We start from the raw sequence: 20,342 nt of genomic DNA on the forward strand, positions 1-20,342 counted from the left end.
CAACAGCTTAAGCTGAGGTTCACAGCCAGGTTTAGCTTTATTGTGCAACTAAACTCAAGTAAAAATTAAAAAAAAAAAAGCCAGGTTTTAAAAAAAAAAAATACATAAAAGAAATAATTTTCTGGAGTTGGAAAGAAACATCCCCTCGGTGGCAGATTAGCCCACATTTATCCACTATAATGTTGCTTATACCTTAATCTTAGGCATCTTCATCTGACACTAATTAGCAGGCCGGAGGCTCCTACGGGTACAGTAGCTTCTATGTCCCAAAACATGAAAGCGAGTTTTTCCTTTTACCACTTGAAGCACTCAGTTTTTAAAGAGACAATGTCAAGTATTTCAGCCCCAAACTGTACATTTTTTAACTTAAAAAACACAGCAGTAGGAGGAGGCACAAAGGTGATGAAACCCAGCCAGGAAAGCATTGCAGCACGTGTCCGAGGCTTGGCTGTGTAGTGTTATTTGCTCTCCCACAAATTAAACCCAAGCTGCACTCACTGAACCCCAGACTTACTTGCATTTTGGCACTGAGTGCTAATTAGGAGACAAATAGTGTAGGCTACAGAAGCAGAAAATTAAACAGGCTAATCAGACCAATCTAGTTGCTTCCCTCAAAAAACCCAAAATTTAGGAGAAAAGCAAATGTGGTTATTAAAACTTCTTTATATTTTGGGTTCTCGCTGAAAAAAAACCCAAACCAGGCAAAGATCATTTCTTTGATGTTCATCACTAAGCAAGCATCCCATCAAGACCCATCTGACACCCTATTTAACTGTTCAGAGTAAGAGCTAATTGGAACTTGAAATAAAGGAGAGAGCGGGACTTCAGGAATACAGCGCTGTATGCTGGTTCTTTGTGCAGAAAGTGAAAATAAATTATTTAGACTTGACAAAGTCCCCTGAAGTCCTGCCGTCTTTCTGCTTGGCTGGGTCTCAGGCTTATCACCAATATTTCAGTGGTTATTTTTGGAGGGGGAGAGAAGGCAGGCTGCTTAGCAGGTAGCATTTGGGAATTAAGAGCTAGACGTACTTATGGTTTTCATGAGCCCTGACAGATGTTGAGTGTCTTCGACTGTGGCACAGTAAGACACTTAATACTAATGGTGCCGGTTTGCAGCAGCAAACCTCCTTCCTGCCACGTTTCAGCATCTTTGCTCCTTTCTAAATTGCTCCTTAGAAAACGAAGAGAAAATACATGCTCAGCATCTCCTCACCATCCGCCTGGCTCAACGCTGATGCGCCCATTCTCGGGAGGCCCTCACATCTCCTCTCCGAGCAAATGTCACCGGGATCAGCTTAGCACAGCTGCCCACCACCTCCTGGAGGTCAAGCTGCAGCCCAGGAGGCTTCTCCCTTGCCTCTCAAAGGCTGCGCTCATGGTGGTCCATGTTTCAGATGGATCTGTGCGCGACTCTGCCGGGCACCGGTACCTGCTGGGCAGGAGACGTGTCCTGCTCGGTGCTGTGGGCAGTCCCTCAGCTGTGAGAGCCGCCAACAAACCTTCCCTGCCCACCCCGCTCCCTGCCCCTTCCCCTCCCCACCACGAGCACAGGGCCAAGAATGTGCCTCGCTGCAGAGCGCCAGCGCCGGCGTCCTTGGCCAAACAAACTAACTACCAACCTCGGACCAGTCACGACAAATGGCTTAACGTTTACCCATCACCTAACATACCCTCAAAAACCAAGGCCATCTTCACACCTTTTGGACGTAGGTCGAACGCCCTTCTGAGCCCAGCAAGCCCACGGCAAGGGGTCTTGTCCAGGCCAGTCATGCCAGATGCTCCCGCATCTTTCCTGCCCCTTCCTTGGAGAACACCAAACAGTTATAATACTCAGGTCAATATATATAGGTACCACGTATATATATTTGTGTCGCTGTTCTGCGCATTAACAAAGACAACCAACCCCACCAGGCACCACTCGTCTTTTCCACCCCCTCCCCTTCCTCCCATGGCTGTGCAGGAATGCGGCCGGGGACCACCCTACGTGGCCCCATCGCACTCCCCCACAGTCAGCTTCAAGGCTCCCTGCTGGTGCAGCGTCTTTAAGGCTTTGAACTCCAAGGGCATGGTGTGTGGGCTGGCCTGCGAGGTGTAGCCATACTTCAGGCTGTCGTAGTAGTGGTACTTGACCGGGTTCTGGTTCTGGTCCAGGGGAAAGGGCCAGAAGCCATAGAGATAGATCTGGTTGCAGAATCGAGTGGCTAAGGTGTACATGAGGAGGCCGGTGGTGGGTCGCTTGATGTGCACCTTGTTTGTTAGCCAGTACCTGCAAAGGGAGAGTAGAGGAAAACATGTTATTCCCCACACACACGAAGCTCGTGTCTTGCACATTTTCTCTCTCCCAGCCTCTGACTGAGATATATTGGCGATTCGAAGTGAGAGGTTTCTGACTAGCAGAAGAGTTCTCCGTGCCAAGAAAAAGCCTCTCTAGGGACTGCTTCATGAATAAGCATCCTCCTGCTCTCTGTTTGGTGGTTACACCACACTTGATCACACTTGTTGCTATGGCATTGAAGCATCTCATGCCTCAGCAATCCTTTATGAAAAACAAATTGCTTGCGATGGTGGCCTTCAGTACTTCAGCCTACAATTATCTTCCAATCAACCTAGGAGATCAATACCACAGACCAAACCATCCACATGTCAAGTAGACTCCAGCAACCCCTCAAAGCAGACACATTCTCACACACACGCACTGATGATTTTCATTGATGAAGATTTTTACTCTGACAGCTAACACAACAGGGCTGTAAAAACGTTTGCCTTGGAATAAAGGGTCACCAGGCTAAAAGAGCTCAAACACACTGCTGTGTTCCTGTTACACCCAGTGATTGCTGCTGTGATCCTGGACCAAAATACATCACCACGCTCTGCAACATCAGTCCATGAGACACAATATGGCATATTGCAATATATAATATGTGATTTGGAGGTCAGCTGTGCTCGCTGCTGAAAAGCACGTTAGTTTTTATGAGGGATGGCAAAAAGAACAGGGGAAGGAGGCACCCTGTAGTGATGCATGAGCAGAAATGGTATCAGCAGTTGTATTTTGGGCTGCTGATAAAAGTTATTGCAGCATCAACATCCTGCAAGAAGATGTTTCCAGTATTTATTGCACAGGCAATTTATCTGGTTTGCTCAGCAGAAAGACATTGTCAGAGGAGCAAAATCAGAAAGAAGAAGGTCTGGGGGAGGCAGAAGAAGTCCTCCTGGGTGCAGTCCCTTCTCCCCCAGCACGTTTGATGCTGACACTGCCCCACAGCAGGCAGGGATGGTGCAGGCAGCGCATCCCACCGTGTCACAGCCCGTTCAAGCCCTAGAATTATTTTTAGTAGATATTTCAAAGGGCCTGAGGTGAGCGACTGGCAGCACTTTGGACAAAAAGCATGAGGAAGAGAAGCAAAGCAGAGGTTTGGGATCCTGAGCTAGGTCCTGCTGTCACCATGGAGCCACGGGAAGTGTCTTGCTCCTCGTACGCACTTTCCACCAGGCTCCCGCACTCAGACAGCAGGGACCCTTGGAAGAGCTGAGCCTTAATCCTGCAAATTAGCTTTTCATGAAAGCCATTAAAATTTAGCAACCAAGGCACAAAACGTACTTGCTTGTTCTCAGCCAGATAAGAGAAAAATTGACTTTTCTGGTGAATCAAACTCTGGAAGCAGTGACCACCTTGGCGTGTGCAGGAAGGGCATGGCAGGGTTTGCTGGAGTCCCATACCCGAGGGGTGTCCAAGCGCCTGTAGCTTTAGCAAAAGACCTCCCTTGGGGAGGTCCTCCATGCCTGACTCGTCTCTTCAGCATCCAGCATGAAAAAGGAGCAAGAAACTGGGGGAAAACTGGTGAGAACCAGTCTGTCAGAGGCACAGCATCAGCATTTGCTGGGCTTGCCCGGCCATATGGGTTGCGCTATGGGGACACAGCAAAGCGTGCTGCGGTACCAAGGCAATCTCCCACAGGTAGCCATAAAGCAGCCTCCTTGACGAGTTTACGGGTAAGCACATTAGACTCCTGGCGTGCAGAGAGAAATGGGAGATTATCACAACCACTTAACACTGTGAATTAGGGTATCCTCATGCAGCAGGAAAACTACCTGGGAAGAACGGCCAAGCCACATCAGCTGGCTGGCTTTGGGGGAAGACAACTGTCTGGGTTTGTGCTGCAGCTGCTTTAGACTTAAAACTCTCATTTTATCAATTTACCAGCTGGTAAATTTACCAGCACAGAAAGATACTCGTCACCTTAAGCCTGCCCAAAACATTAACTTTGGGGTTTTGCTGGGAGGCTGTAAAAACTCTGTGACCATATGATGACCTAGACGGCATGATGAAGTGACTTTTGCACACAGGTACAGGACATTCATGTGACCACCAATGTTTCAAGTGTATTAACGATGACAAAAATGACCTGGGTCAAACACAGAAGCGCCCTACAGAAGCATGCTGTCCTCTGCAACCCAGCACGCTCAAACAGCCTTACCAAGACCAACAAGCGTGTGCAACCAGTACCCAACAGCAACCCTACCAAAACCAACCCGGCGCATCCACCTCGGCACACGCAGCTAGTGAGCGCTCACTCAATAATATCAGGGTAGGGAACAATGACAAGTCAGTTTCTGATAGTAAAAACTGAAAACCTGGCTCTTTTATCTGTATTTCCCTCTACCGCAGGCGTGGCACTGCAAAAACAAGAAGGATGACAAACCTCGCTCCTACAGCATCGTAAATTTTCGCTGCTGGCTGCAGCTTTTGGAGGGGATGATGGACTCCAGGCTGTCCCAGCCCACCCACACAGATGACATACATAATATATAATGCCCAAACCATAATATAGGCCATGCCACAGTGCTTGCAATTTGTTTCCTGGACAGTGAAGGCGGGAAATCCTCCAGTGAGGTCCGGGGAATACTTTTTAATGACTGGTTTGTGATGGGAGTGTGGGAGCTATGCAGGAAGATCTCCCTCTTATCTCTCCCACCACTGGCCAACTGAGACAGTGGCCACATTCCTGGTGCAGGAGAGAACAGCTGGGGATGGAAATAAAACCTAATTAATTCTGCAAATCCAAATGAGGCTGTCTGGGTGCACATGGGATGCTGTGTCAACGGCGCACCTTTAATATGTGAGGTCCGGGATTTTAATTAGGAGGAAAGATAATCTTGAAGCAGGCAGTAATTATTTTTCAAATTGGCTACACCAATCACCGTAACTATTAACCGCAACATTTTATAGAAAGAGACAGCAATTAGAAGAGCAGAGCAAAGAGCAGTCCTGAAATGCAATACCTCCTTTCTCAGAACGTTTCTCATAGCGTGGACTTTCTTCAAAAGCTGGTGCTGTGTCATTTCTGTAAATAAACCCTCAGGGGTGGAAGCAGCTACAGAGATAGGCTGGTGCCTGAGTGGGATGCAGCTATGAACAGGCACCGTGATGCTGCCAGGCAAAAATGTCCGAGACAACTCTTGTTTCAGATCATGATAGTCACAGATGGAAAATGCCATCAGATCTTCAAGGCCATGTTTTGTAAGGAGACAGCCTAGACACAAGCCCTAGCAGCTATTTGAACTAATACTTGATGGTAGCCAAGGACAGAGGCTTCAAGAGGAGCAGCTCAGAGAGTTTCATCCTACCTGGTAGGTGGTTTTAGTTGCTCCTCAGCAACATCAATTTTCCAAAAGGTTTCCAAGAAACTCAAGAAGTCTTCTAAGCAGAACTGCATAGCACTGCTGTTGGCTGCCTGACCATCGGTGTATGCCTCCTGCAAGGGGGCTGCACTGCAGCCACAGGGGAAGCGACCACTGTATTTTGACCTTAAAGCCCAGTGGGAATCTTTCAGGAGACAGAACGCTCTGGAACTGCCCCTAGGAAGCCACAGCTCCCACCTGAGCCAGGGAAGGTGGCAGCCTCCACATCGCACATCTGCAGCACACGCCCCACCGTGCTGACAGCACGGCATCCTCCCCCGGCATCACCGAATTCAGCAAGCAGAGCCTGGCCTTGATCTGGGCTGAAATGCTGGGTGCAAAACTCCTCCCTGCAGGCAGTGTTTGAGGACCGCTAGCAAAGGCAAGGTCCTGCTCTGTGTCTGAGAAAACCCTAAAGTAACTTGTACCCTCCAAGTAAGGGTTAACTTGCAGGATAAAATGAACAGAAAATCCATTGCGCTGATGAAATTAATAAAAACTCAGGTCAATGACAAAATCATGTTTCAGCAGTATCAGCTGCATTATTTAGTGATACAAATCAGAATAGCTGAAATAATGCAATTTCAGACCCTTTTAAAACAGCTTATTCATAAAAGTGTGATACAAACACAAGCTGTTGTGGAGGTGCTAGTCCTTGACTGTCAGAAGCATATTATCAGTCTGCCACACACATCCCGCTCCCATTAATACTCATGAAAAACCAGATAATCAGAGCTACAGATAATCAGAGCGAGTGCCCCGACAGTGCTCCGCACTCATGTTGGTGCAGGTGAGGACAGGACCTGCCGGTGCTGGCAGGGCACAGCACGTATCCCGGCTGCTGGGCGGATGGAGGTGAAGTGCTGGGGCCCAGGGAGCAACTGCTATCCCCCAGCCAGCTTCTCCCAGCCCTTTTCTGTCCGCATATCCAGTCTCCTCTGTCACCTCCACCAAAATGCTGAAAGCCATGTACAGTGATGAGATCTGTGCTGCACATGTAGGAACGGGCAGGTCCCCATCCAGATTCATGCTAACGCTGACTCCAAAAGCTGGATCAGGAGTCACAGTTGGGCTTTATCCCCAGGCTGGGCAAAGCCCAAACACCGAATCACAAGCCTCTATCCAGGCTGGATCTGTACTGTCTGGCTTGGGTCTGGTTTTGGTGACTTGGCACAAGCAAATCAATGCTGAGTCACAGATAAATAACTCCTTTCTCCTCCAGGTCTTGAGGTCTGCAATGCCCTTTCAAACACACATGGTACTCAACACCCACAATTTAAAGCATTTCCAAACAGAGAGAAGAAAAGGAAAGTAACTTCCCCTATTTCTTTCCCCTTTCCTTCCTATGCCCCTCCCCTTCTTTTGACAAAGGAAAGACTAAATCTTCTTCCCAATTAAGCAGAACAAATTAACTGTCTTGGGGTCCGAGTGCAGACACACCACAGCTCGGGTACAATGCGCCTCAAGCACAGAAGGGGCAAGAATAATTGCTCACACAAGGATTTATTTGTGGGATATCCACTGATATCCCAGACGTGGCTTTATGGGGCATTCGTAGTCCCCCACATCCTACCCCAGACACACGCTTACGAACGGCTATTTCTGCCCCCCTACACCCTTTGGTCATCTTCATCCTTCACCTGAGTGCATGACCACTGTCCTTAAACCTTCTGTGGGACCACAGAGGAAGGGCTTTAAGGCACAAGCCCTGGGGGCAGATATTTCGGAGGAGCCCCTGTAAGTGTAAGGGACCACAAGCGAGGAAGAATGAAGTAGCTGGTTTAGAAACCCCACAACTGGGTGACGCTGGCTAATCAACAGCAGAACCGATCTTGAGACAGGAAGTGAGAAAAGATGAGCTGGGAGAGCTGTGAAAAGGAAAAGCAGCAGCTTAGGTTTGATGTGTTAGAGAAAAAGAGGAGCCCGTGGAGGGATGCAGAAGGGTGGGGTGATGCAATCAAAGCAACAGTTTAGGAGAATAACCTGCACATGTGTGTTCTGCATAGCTACAAGCAAGGCAAGGCTGTTGGGAAGGATGTGGCATAATCAGGACGCCAGGCGAGGAGGGACCAGGGGAGGGTTCCCACCATGGCTCACAGATGGGAAAAGCAGCGTTTGAACAGCATTGCCCTGAAAAATCAGCAATGGCTTAGATGTTGTTTGGGTGTGAGGACCCAGAGAGCCATCTGAGGCAAAGACGAATCCACCTTATGCCCCACCAGCTTGCACTTCTGAGGTTACATGGCAGAGCTGCACTATGCAAGCTACGGACCCTGAGCAAGGCGATCACTGTTGTGAAGAGCACACGCAAACTGGCATGGCTATTTGGATGTTAAACCTAACGGGAGACCTAGCCAAGGAGCTGGAAGATTTATTGATTTTTTTTTTTTTTTCCTTTCTAGATGCTCTTAACAAAATCTTATGGGATTAGAATTGGTTACTGCCAAGAGACCCTTGTGATGGACGTAGTGAGAAATGCTAGACTAGATTATACAAGGCAAACTGAAACGTGTCCATGAATTCTCTGCAAGGAGTGATAGTCAAACCTCCAGACACAATTATTTTCCCTTGCTTCTTGCATTTCATGTTATTTCTCTGACAAAAGCTGCTTGGCAATAGGGATTACAAGGCTTTTTGGAGACACTAACAGATGACTTATAAGGGGCTTGCTTGCTTCCCAGCCAGGAGACGAGCACTACACTTGCCAGATGAATTGCTCAGGAGACATTTTATAGAATCGCTCCAAAGTGAGTCATGCACCCCCGAAATGCATGGCACTGTCCCCATCCCCACGAGCTGGCTCCCTGCCATGGCACAGCCTTCCTCCTCAGTCTTAGGTAGTGACTCGGCTTCCTTCTGAGCTCCTCCATCGAAATGATGATGGCTCTCTCCCCTCCTGGTGTGAAGATGGTGAGTTTAACCATGTAAGAAGAGCCTTGGTCCTAGTGCACAGATTATCCAGAATCATCAACTCAAAAAGCTATCGGCAAACATTTAAGGCATCCTCACAGCTAGGAAGGTGATGTCTCAAATGATGCTGTTAGGGACAACAAAACCAAATCCTTTTTACTTATCTCAGCAATGCACACTCTACAAATGCCCCAAATGCATTGAAAATTACAGGAAAAAATGCTCAATTGCCACTGAAATGCATTCTGGTCTCAGGGAAAGCAGAGCAGGACAATAAATACTGTGGTTCAAGGAGGAGTCAAGAATTCACAAATGTATTTCACTGGTAGTGAAGGAAGAAGAGAAAAGGCAAAGCTTTTGTAGCCAAATTGAAGTTGGCTGAGATGTCAGCCTTTGTAGAAAGTGCTGTTCCTTGAAAAAATAAAATATGTGAAAGATTGTCTTGGCTAAAACACTTCCCCCATTTCTTTGTGATTTCCAAATCAACTTAGGATAGATTATAAAGGGTACCTTTATCCAGCAAAGGAGAAGACAGGACATCTCTGCAACTGCAGCCCACAGGGATGTTCTGTGGGGCTTTGTGGATTATTGATTCTCTGCTGCATGCTATATGCCACAAAATGTATTCATTTCACAAATCTCAAATCTGTCAGAGAAGTGTAATACTACAAACTGGCATGTTCCACAGAGAGAGCTGGAGAGACGGAGGAAGTCATTGAAGACCGTATGCCTGTAACACCAAGGAGCTCATAAGCAAAAATATAGGATGATCATAGGAATTAGACAGCATTACAGAAGACGAATAAGTAAACTCCTAGTGATTCTGGTCAGTTTGACCTGAGGAAAGACTCCTTCTTCATCCCAAACTACATCATATCAACTACCCTGAGCAGATGGTCAAGACAACCCTATAGGTACCTGAGAGACTTCCTATATAGCACCAAGAGCATCAGCACCTCCCCCCCGCCGCCCCAGCTGTGGCCAGTTCATTCAATACTGCCTGAATCACTCTTAAATCCATCCAAGTCCAAATCTGAGTAGGCTGCACCAAGGAAAGGGTTAACATTGACTCTAGCCTTCCCCCAGAACAGCACAGCCCTTTGCCTCCCAGCCCTGGGTGGTTCCTCTGCATGGCTCCTTGGCCAGGCCACGACATACAGAGTAGGTGTTGAAGTGCTCCCATCAGTTCTGGCTTTCTGAGAGGGCTGCAGTTTTAATTATATTAATCATTAATTAGCAGGCATCCTTGTTTTCCTGCTGATAAGTGTGAGAGCAGGAGGGCAGGGCAGGCAGCAGCTCCCTTGGCTTAGAGGGCAACCCCTGACAAGGATTAGCACTGGTTTCTGCAGTTATGATGGAATTAGTGCTGCCTCAGTGCAGCCATGACCCACCTTCCCCTACTGCCCCACAGCACAGTGACCAGCCCAAAGGACAGGATTGAGGTCTCACCTGTAGCTCAGACCAAGTACTTAGAGCCTGTCATCAGCATCAGTGTCCAACCATGTGCTGGTACCATATCCATCCCAGACACGCACCAACAGTGGCCACTTCACTCACTTGCTGGTCTGACTGGTCACATCCCTCTGAGCCCCGGTAGGTTTTCAGAAGCCTGAACCCATGTTCCTTGCACAGGACCCCATCAAAACCCATGGGACACTAACACGTGCAAAACGAAGACACTGCTGCGAGCCATGGGGGAGAGGGGTGCATCACTCCAGGCACCAAGAGACAGCGCTGAACCTTTGGGCTTGTCCCAAAATCCCTGCGTGCCCTCCAGCCAGGCAGGACCTGCCAGCCAGCGGTGGTGGCTCCAACACTGCTCTGTGGGAGATGCACAGGGACAACCAGAGTGGCAGCCAGCCCAGCTGGACCACAGGGCTGCAAACACAGGAGGGCCAGGAAGCTTCTGTGAGTTGGAAGATAAGCTCAGCAGCAGAGCTTATTGAGGCATCCTCCTCCTCTCCTGTGGGAAAGCGATGCCCAGCCCTTGCCAATCCCTCTGCAAAGCTTCCTACAGGAAGTTTCTGGCACCGGGAATGGTTGCCAGCACAGGATTAGCAGCCTGTTGATTTAAAGGGCTTATTACAGGAGCTTAATTCTATTTTGACAGATGAAAATAAGTCAATTACAGCCAGAAATAGCTCAGAATTTGTGTTGTGGGGTTTTTTTTCTCTTCCCACCTCCCTTTCTGTGAGTTGTGGTATCATTTCCTTCCCTTTCTTTACCTCAAAGCCAGCTTTTTCTGTGAGATGCCTCTCCGGCCCAGGAAAACCTCAACCACAGGCACTTGGGGCAGACATGGTTCTTCTTGCCTGTTATTGCTGCCTGCAATGCACTGCAACACCAGAGCCTCCACTCCTCCCAGCCGGCCTGCAGAACTGCCCTTCACACCCCTCTCCCCGGAGCACCGCCTTAGGCTTGCTCCTTTGGGAAATGACCCCAAAATCTGTCCTGTGCCCACCCACTGCACTGACACACAACCTGAGCTGGGACAGAGCAACACCCAGCATGAACCAACAGACCAGAAGAGCTCAGGCTCAGAGGTGTGTGGGGGAAGAAGTGCTCAAAGTGATCAAGGAACATTACTGCTGAGGCTTAGAGGTGGGAGCACCAGCTACACGAGTGAATTCCCATCCTGGGAGATCAACAGAGTCTAGTCAGGATCGGAGAGGACAACTACTGCCACTAAGCCATCTCCAGCATAAGCCACCGCCTGCCTAGACTCCCTAAATGCCTAATGAATCATGATTCTCCCCAGAGAAATAAAACAAGAAAGCAAGAGCCTGCTCCATCCCCAACCTATTTACATGGAAGTCTCACCCCTGGAGCTCTCTTTCTTTTATAACCTCCCCATCCCCACCACACCTGTGTCTCCCACACACCTGAAGTTACCATAAGGAAGCAAAAAGACCCTTTCCTTCCCTCGCAATAAATCCATTCACCACCACCCTGCCCTATTTATCTGACCAGCAGGACCACAACATATCAGTCCCTTCCCTGGACTGGTTATTTAAGATGAGCAGTGCAATCAGTACCATTACAGGAGCATCCAGGCTACCCATGAACAGCCTTGGTCCTCTGCCACCACTGAGCCCATCCAGGCTGCCATGAGCTCCCTGACCTGAGGGGCTGTGCGAGATTGGCATGTGTCACTCAAGCACAAGGTGACAAACCTTGTCACTAGCTGAACAAACCACAACACACACACATTTCTCCAAGGAGAGCCCTAACTGTAGGTTGGGGAGTTATTATGGTGACACCCAGCCTTACAGCCAGCAAAGTGCTGGAAGACTTAGGCTCACTATATTGCGTGGCTAAAAGACCTCACACTCAAAGAGCAGAGCAGGGAGCCCCTGCTTGCAAGGTGGTCTCCAGTTCTCATCTAGGGGCCAGCCCCTGCCCGTGTAGTCCTCCTCACAGTCTGCAGAAAGAAACAGCTCATGCCGTTTGCCTCCAGTGCAAACCCATCGACCACTCTCCAGCTCAGGAAGCTCACAAAATCCTGGCTCTGAGCACACCAGAAACGCTCTCACCCTCGGACAGCGTGCAGCAGGCGCAGCGAGGGGTAGGCAGTCCTGACGTTGATGTGATGCTTCAGGATGAGCTCGTTCACCCACTCCACACGCTCCTTGCCCCCCTTGGCCATGAACGCCGGGATCCAGAGGATGCTGCCGTTGAGGCTGTGGAGGCGTTGCAGCAGCTTCTCCCTCCAAGTCTCATTCACCAGGTCCTCGAAGGCCCGTTGGATGACCGAGGGGTTCATAGTCACCAGGTCTGTCTTCATGCCCACGTCCTGTGCGTACTCTTGGACAGGGGCCAGATTGCACCTGCGAAGGGAAACACTGAACAGCCCTCTACAATGGACATGAGAAAGGGCAGTGACAAACTTGAGGGGTGTTTGATGCCAAAGGCCGAGGGCAGTGACAGATGTGCCCAGTCACTTTTGGGAGGAGGAGGAGGAGGAGGGAGAATGAGTCTCTGCAGTAAATGAGAGAGGCTCTGACCTGGTAACGATGAGCCATCTTAATATCAGGTCATCATTCCTCAACATGCTGGCATGTGTGCACATATTCCTCTAGGGCAATGCTAATAACAGACATAACTTTGGTGTCTGGTGGGTGGGTTTGTAGGGATCGCACTCTTCTGGTGTGGTTCGAAAATAACACGTAGCAACAAACCTCCTGTCTTTGCTGCCGCGGCAGATTTGAAACGAAACGGCCTTTCCCATGCAAGGAAAGCGCTTGCCTCTTAATTCGAGTCCTGCTGGGGTAATATTACCCCAAGTCCCTTTCCTTCTCCTGGCGAGTCTCTGCTAACAGCAGACCTGGTGGCACCGGCAGCAATAACGACACCAGTGGGAGGTGGATACCAGGACATAGTCTCCACAGGGTTTGGCTGTCTGGAAGCTGTGACCTTCAAAAACCATCTCCTTCTGTAGTGTTAATTGGTGCCTCCTCTCAAGCTGCGCACGCGGGTATGGGCACACACGGTCCCCTGGGAGCTCCCGTGCCACGAGCTCCTGTGTCATGCCAGGGATGAGTGCCGAGGGGCTGCGGGATAACCTGCCGACAAATCACCCTCATTATGCGGTGGTTTCCTACAGCTCCTCAAGGAGGGATCCGCGGCCGTTAAGCCACGGCCATGCCATGCACGTGGCGCCGGCTAAATGGCACCAGGGACCAGCTGATGGGGGGATACAGCGAGATGATCCCCCAGTGTGGTGAAAACCAGAGGGTACCCATGTGTTCGCACACTGAGTGCTCCCCTGCGGCATTTTACAGTGAAGTTACAGTATTTAACGAGCAGGAATTGCATCCTAACCATCTGCCTCAATAATCAGCCATTTACTACTGTTTTTCCTGCTTTACAGATGGGGAAACTAAGGGAATGGTGTAAAGAAAATCCAGCTACTGGCACGCAGGACCTGTCTGATCCACTCATCGCAGGAGTAAAATCACTGAAAATAAACATTGGATCTGAAGAGCGAAGCTGTATCCTGGACGCAGAGCCCAACACTGGTCACTGCCAACCCTGCTGAAAAGGCTGCCTGGATGGAGCAAGCCTTCCTCAGGAAGCTGCAGGTTCAAGTGGCGGCTCAGATAACCTACAGTGGGAAGAGCACGTCCATACCAGAGCTGCACTAGCATACATGGCTAGCGGGAAGTTGCTCAAAATCCCAATCCTTACATCCAGAAAAGCTTTTCTCTTTGCTGCCTGACACGAAAGCCCCTCCCTAAACTCTGCCAGAACTGCAATAAGCAATTTTCCCCTTTGCTCGCTCTGGTTACACTTAAGGATGCAAACGATAATGCCCTGTCCCCCGCGGACAGGACAGAGCTGCTAGCAGCCGGGCAGGCTAGAGCAGCCGGGCTTGAGCCGGGGGCAGAGGTGACATTATCCTCGCTCCCGCATCACGCCGGGGACCGCCTCTGTGAGCCGCTGATGGATTGGGCTGTCTTCATAACAGACTCGCAGAAAGCAAATGTCTGCACATACATAAATCATCAGTGGACTCCTGCAGCCCCTCAGCTAACAGATGTACACAGGTGTCGGGGATGGGAGGGCAGGCTCGCTCCTCCTCTTCACTTCAAGCATCTTCTGTAGCAAATTTGGTGTGTGCCCCGGTGGGGGCTCAGGATCCGCCGCTGCAGGTCCATGGGGCTGTGCATCTGCGGGGACATCGGTGCTGGGGATGGAGTGGTCACAGGGGAGCGTCAGACCCGGGCGTGCACAAGTGTGGTGCCAGGGCACCGCGTGGTGCACCCGGTGCTTGAGGAAGGATCAAGCTTGTGTCCACGGGAGAGTCCAGGACAGGGTTTACTTGCCAAGTGCGTGGGAAAAGAGGAATGAGTGCTTGGGTCTAGGGGTGCTGGGGGTAAATGGTGCCCTGGGGAGTTAATGGTGCGCTGTGAGAACACATGGGGTGCATCTGCAAGGGCAGTGGAGGAGCACTTGGTGGTTGGTGGAAGAGTTTGCAGCAGGACGTTCGCGTCGGTGAACTCTACGCATGCACATGCTGCGCTGAACCACACGGATTGCGACTCCAGCCCCTTTCCCCCTCTCTGAATCCTCCCCAAGCCCCCCCAGCCCCATCGTGCGGCAGGGTGCGGGCCCCTACCTTATGACGAAGCTGTGCGCGTCGATCTCGGGGCCGCAGCCGCTGCTGAGCAGGACCCCCGAGTTGCCCACGATGGCGCAGGTGGGGAACTGCTTGCCCTTGAGGGGCGAGGTGCGGGGCAGCAGCTTGTACAGGTTCTGCGAGACATTCATGGTGCTGTCCCTGTCAAAGACGTAGTGGATGATGTCCCCCGGCTTCAGCGTCCCCTTCAGCACCGAAATGTCCTTCTCTGCATCCAGGAACTTCAGGATCTGTTTCCTAAGGACAGGGAAGAAAACAGCCCCATCAGGTGAGGTACAGAGATAATCTGGGTCATACGTAAGATGAACTCTTGCCTCCTGCCCGCCCTCATTCCATGGCCAGTCCCAGCCAACTGATGCTCCCAGGAACAGCTTTCAAACAGGTATCTCCATCGTAACGCCTGCTCCTTTTCCACCCATCCCTTCCTGGGGCAGGCTAGCGTGGCCAGTCCACCATTAGTGGGGGGTCCCTGCATTTACCCCAGGGAGAGGGACTCCTTCCTCCCGCCACGACCCACCGCCAGCGCACGCTAATTCCACTTGGCCTGGACAATGGGGGCTCAAGTGCTCCTTGTTTCGTCGTTGCAAGGCCAGCTGGTTCAGCCGGGAATTCATTTCCAAGAGATCGCTTACAGATATGAAGCCTAGCTCAGCAGGAGATAAGCCTTTTATTTCTTCCTCGACTTCTTTAGATGATATACAGAGGCAATTTGCCAGCTTGCACTGGAGAGGACCGAATCTGTCTCTTGTCCTATAGGTAATTACCAGTACCTGATCTTCAAAGAGAGTGTCTGGTTGTGTCTCCATTTGGATGAGGCTGGTTTAATGTTGTGCTTAATGCTTTCATTACTTCTGTCAACAACAGCTGGAGATGAAGAATCATTTATTACTACTTCAGCTCTAGAGAAAAGACAGACAGGGAGAGGGAGAGAGACAGGATCCGTTAGCATCCCAATGGCACTTCTAATCACTGTCTTCAGCTCTGGCTGCTGGAATTCAAACTTCATCAGAAAAGCAAAATTGTAGTTATTAGTTAAACAAGAACTGAAAGCCTGTTTGTATTCTGCTACACTCAAGCAGACAGACACAAATCCTTAAATACCTGCTCGCTTACACGAACACAGACTTACAGCTGGGCACAGCTCTACAGAAAACACAGTCTTACACATCTAGCTGTTGAAATGCATGCACACAAAAACACAAGCAGGCTCTGCAAAGACAGGCTGGCAGATGCACGCTCACAGACAAGACACCCCAGAGCCTCGGGAGCCCCCAAAATTCACTGAGACTTTTCCTACACGGGCAGCCAAGGTTGCTAACCTGCTGCCTCGTGGTCGCACATAAGCACCCCAAAGTGGAGCCAGCTCAGCTCCTGCAGCGGGTTAAAATCCTCATCAGAGAAGTTCAACCTTTGCTTCACCCAAAGGAGAAATTAATTTAGCTGAGCTGCTGGGTGCTGCTTGTGAGATTGGGCTACGAGCATCCCGTACCGAACAGGGGGAGGCTGGCTCGCTGATAACTTTTCCCCTCGTTAGAAGAGAGCACGAGGATTTCAGCATCCATATACGCCTGCTCCAGACCCAGAAATGAGCAGGGGGACTGGCAACAGCCAGATGCTGCGGTTTGGAGATGATCACTGGGAGACCCCAGCTTTTAATCTCTGCTCCAAGAAGCAAATCAGCCCCAGCACTCCAGTGCCATTTACATCAAATGGCATGAATTAAGGGAGCCTCTGAATATTTGATTCCAGCCAGCCGCCCTCCAAAGAGAATACCCAAGCATCTCATCAAGAAGCTGCGCATGTGTCTGCAGCCCTGAAAAAACCTTCACACTTCAGAGCACTCTGAAAAATACACAGCCAAAGCACTCGCTATCAGCTAAAGGGAATCTCCCTCTCCAGTGCAAAGGGCTTTTTCCAGCTGGGAAATGGTTTGTAAATAAATATGTTTATAAAAAGTGCATAAACCCCAAGGAGGGAGAAAAGTGAGAGATGGGGCAGAGCTGGCGGCCCAAGCTCATGGACAACATCCAGCTCCCAGGAGCACATCTCCAGCCCAGGAAAGGAGCTCCCCAGGACACACTGCGGCTCACACTATGTAATGTTTCAGAAAGGCAAGGAAACGTGTTTACAAATGCTGGCTTCCAGTGTCCTTGTGTGTGCTTGTACAATACCTCTCCAAAGGCTGCCAGTCAAGGCTGTTGGATTTGTTTGCATCTTGCATTTTGCCGGATCACGTCGTGTCTTGCAAAGCTTATTTATAAGGTGTCAAAAATCATAAAGGCGATAGGGTAAAGAAAGTTTGGGAACAACTATGATTTTTTTTGGTTTTGCCCATTTTCTGTGTTTTGATCATTTGTGATGTCATCATCACAGAATGACATCACCCTTCCTTTCTAGCATGGTGTCACCAAGCTTTGCAACCGTTGTCACTTGGTAATGCTGGGCTGACACAAAAGTATTGTAAAAATAACACAGACAGACACTGAATGAAGCTGTGATGCCACAAAATGACTCTGCAATGGAGCGACATTACTGAAGTGCATTACGATAAAACCGAGTAAGTTCTGATGTCAAAGACAGTGATCGCTCTTCTAATAGCACATAGTAAAACTACGAAAATGGCAACTCTATCACTGACTTATTTTCACAATAAGTAACTCTCATTCTCTCAATCACCGCAACTTGCAGATCCTTGGTTATTTGCAAATGATTATTGCACTGAGCTGGGGGAAAGAGGGGGAGAAACGATTACGAAAATGCAAAGCAGAAGTGAAAAGAAACAGATACGTTTGCTAAATAAGAACAGCACTATCCAGCGAAGAGGAGAAGCAGATTAATAGCTGCCTTACAGCAAAAACAAATGAACACAAAATCTAATTTACAAACCTATTAGATTTGCTATGTAAGCTGTTCACAGCTGATCTGATTGTACCTCTGCCTCCAGAACTCCTGCAAGACAAAGGAAATGCATTATTTATAAACCCAGCTCCTCCTTGCCAAGCATTGTTCAACAGTCAAGAGATCCTGCTCTGAAGGGCTCCGAACAGAGACGCTGCTGCGCTGTTCGCATCCCACCCCATCCAGAAGGGAGATGTCCTGATGCCTGAGAAGGGCTTTTCATATCCATCGTCATTGCTGCCCTACTGCGACCGTGAAAATCATTCCGGCAAAAAAGCTCCTAACCAACCCAATTAATAATACCTGTGCGATCTAACCAGCCATCAAAGACATCTGGTCTCTGTCATCAAAGCAGCATGCAGCCTACAGGTTGCATTAAATACACCTCTACTTTTTTTTTACGAGTCAGGTGTTAGCAGTGCATAGAGAAGGTCTCCTCTGTCTCCAGGTTGCCAAAGAACTTCCCCTGTTCTTCTCAGGCGTGGACAGAGCTGAATGATCTGGACAGGATTCCCACCACTGTCTTCATCTTGGGCTTTCTGTTGAGACTACCCAACATCTCTATTTTATCCAGACCAGGCCACCAGCCTGCTGGGTGACTTGTGGAGACCTCGTCCTCACAGTGTGCCTTCTCCTGGCTCCCAGTGACCCAGGCCGGATCTGGGGCCCTGCTCCAGCCCTCTCTGATCCCATGAGTGCCCTGAAGCCCCTTGTCCCCACCTTTGGTGTAACCTGGCTGAAGCTATGAGGCCAACTCAGCACAGTCACTTGCACGCTGGAGCTGAGACCTCAAGTGACAGCCTTGTCACTCCCATGGCCTGACACCACTGCATAAGGACGGGTGCCTGACCTGCCTGAGCAAGACCTGTGGGAACAGAGAGCCAAAGTTTCCAGCACCAGGCACTAGACTGATGCTATAATGAAGAACAGGTGGGACCAAGCCCCTTCAGAAACCAATGCCACTCATATGACCTGTCAATCCTCAGTTAAAAAGAAATACATACAAGTATTGGTCTGCACCTAGTCGGCTGCAGACCCCTTTCTTGCTTTAGCTTGCTACTTTCAAAGGGCTCACAAAGAACCAGTCACCCACTCTGTGATGCTCAGTGGAAGCTGGGCTCCTAGTCAGACACATTTTAACTGCCACGTGCCCATTGCTCTGTTTTATTGTTTCAATCACATAGATATCCAAATGAACACGCTCATAAAGAGAACCAAATTCTCTTCCAGCAGAAATATTGTTATGTGGAAATATACACCTTAATGAAAATGTATCTCAGGACCACGTATTTCTACCAGTCCTGAAAGAATCCCAAATGCATTAGACATAAATGAAAAAGAAATACAGTGTGTGAACGTTTGGTGCCATCAAAAAAGATTTCCAGACTTGCGTGATGTGATGTAAATCCCTTTGTTACGCTGAGCACAGCCCTCAGCACCATGTAACATCAAACCCTTGGAAACGCCGTGATGGTTGTCCCTTTCCTCCCTCCTGCTGGAGACCATCTATGGCCAAGTCAGCGCCATTCTTGCTCCGACACTCTCCTCTTTCCTTTGACAAACCTGGGAGTCAGCAAGCTGTTTCATTTTTTGGTGCATCAAGGGAACAGCAGGTCTAGCTTATTCCTAGAGCCTACTGGCATTTAACAAGCCTCCGCTTTAATGGGGTTCACCACGGGGTGTGGGAGCAGACTGGATTAGTGTGCAAACCATGCATCCTTTCAGAGACATCTCCTCTGAAGGAGCCTTCCAAATGGGATTCACACTCCTTCACACTTGCTGTGAGACAGATAGGGACTGGATTAAGGGCTTAGAAAAAGAAATGCTGCTCCCTGAATAAATGCTGGTTCACAATCTCTGCGAAAGGAAAAAAAAATAATCCCAGAAATTAGGAAGTGGAGAAGACCTGTTAACTCCCACTTCATCCATGTTTTGCATTTACAGCAGGGCTGATCTGAAGCATCACAATGTATTATTCAAATGCATTTATCCAATATAGCTTTACATGCCCCCAGTGACAGGTCTGTGCACTTCTTCTCCTGAAATTAAGGTAGGTATCAGGGCTGGCGATGCTGGACATGAGAAGGACAAGTTGAGAGCACATCTCCCAGCTCGCTGTGTGCAGAGGTGGTGGGGAAGGAGACTGGCTGCCCAGATCCCCTGCTGAGCAGCCCCTCAAGGGTTACTCTTTCCCCTGCATGCACTGTGAAAAGCAAAACTTTTCAAAATATTGTAACGCAAACAGAGCACAAAGTGTTCTGCTGTCATATATGAGCATGGAGGGGGTGGCTCATCGGTGGAGGAGCGAGCAGGGCTCTGCTAGCCATCTTCCCGTGACTTGCTCCGTGGCACTGGGCTTTACTGGCCACAGCCATCACTGCAGGGCAGCATCCGGCCCAGCAGCATCCAGAATGCTCTTGGTAGACAGCTGAGATGCTGGCAGAGACACTGCTCCCTGTACCAGGCTTGGTTTCTCTTTCTGAGCCATGGAGAATGCCTGAAGCTGGGGCACCATACTTGGCTGAAGGTCTCAGCTGGTTTACTGACTCCTAAAATGCTCCTGCGGCTTCAAAACCACCGGCCTTTTGGCCCTTTGCGTCCTACGCTGCAACTTCTGGACACCTTCCCTACAATCTCCCTTTGTACTGGCAAAGACAACATGCCCTGTGAATAGGATACCATGGGCTGTATTGCTCTGTCCAGCCATCCTGCCCAG

General features: G+C 49.6%; 1 protein-coding gene across 2 annotated transcripts in view; it reads right to left on the reverse strand.

Annotated features, from left to right (window-relative positions):
• Window positions 1–1,980: 1,980 nt before the first annotated feature.
• Window positions 1,981–20,342, reverse strand: part of ST8SIA2 (ST8 alpha-N-acetyl-neuraminide alpha-2,8-sialyltransferase 2) — a 30,934-nt gene continuing 12,572 nt past the window's right edge. Inside the window, exons 2-6 of one of the 2 annotated variants that reach the window (XM_075714326.1) lie at window positions 17,615–17,677; window positions 15,499–15,627; window positions 14,708–14,965; window positions 12,123–12,416; window positions 1,981–2,266 (exon numbers count right to left, since the gene is read on the reverse strand). In XM_075714326.1, coding sequence (XP_075570441.1) covers window positions 1,981–2,266; window positions 12,123–12,416; window positions 14,708–14,965; window positions 15,499–15,627; window positions 17,615–17,677 — 1,030 coding nt within the window. The remainder of the gene's footprint in view (window positions 2,267–12,122; window positions 12,417–14,707; window positions 14,966–15,498; window positions 15,628–17,614; window positions 17,678–20,342) is intronic. The other variant, XM_075714327.1, reaches the window with a different exon arrangement.

Source organism: Pelecanus crispus, chromosome 7 (assembly GCF_030463565.1).
Source record: "Pelecanus crispus isolate bPelCri1 chromosome 7, bPelCri1.pri, whole genome shotgun sequence".
NCBI lineage: Eukaryota > Metazoa > Chordata > Aves > Pelecaniformes > Pelecanidae > Pelecanus > Pelecanus crispus.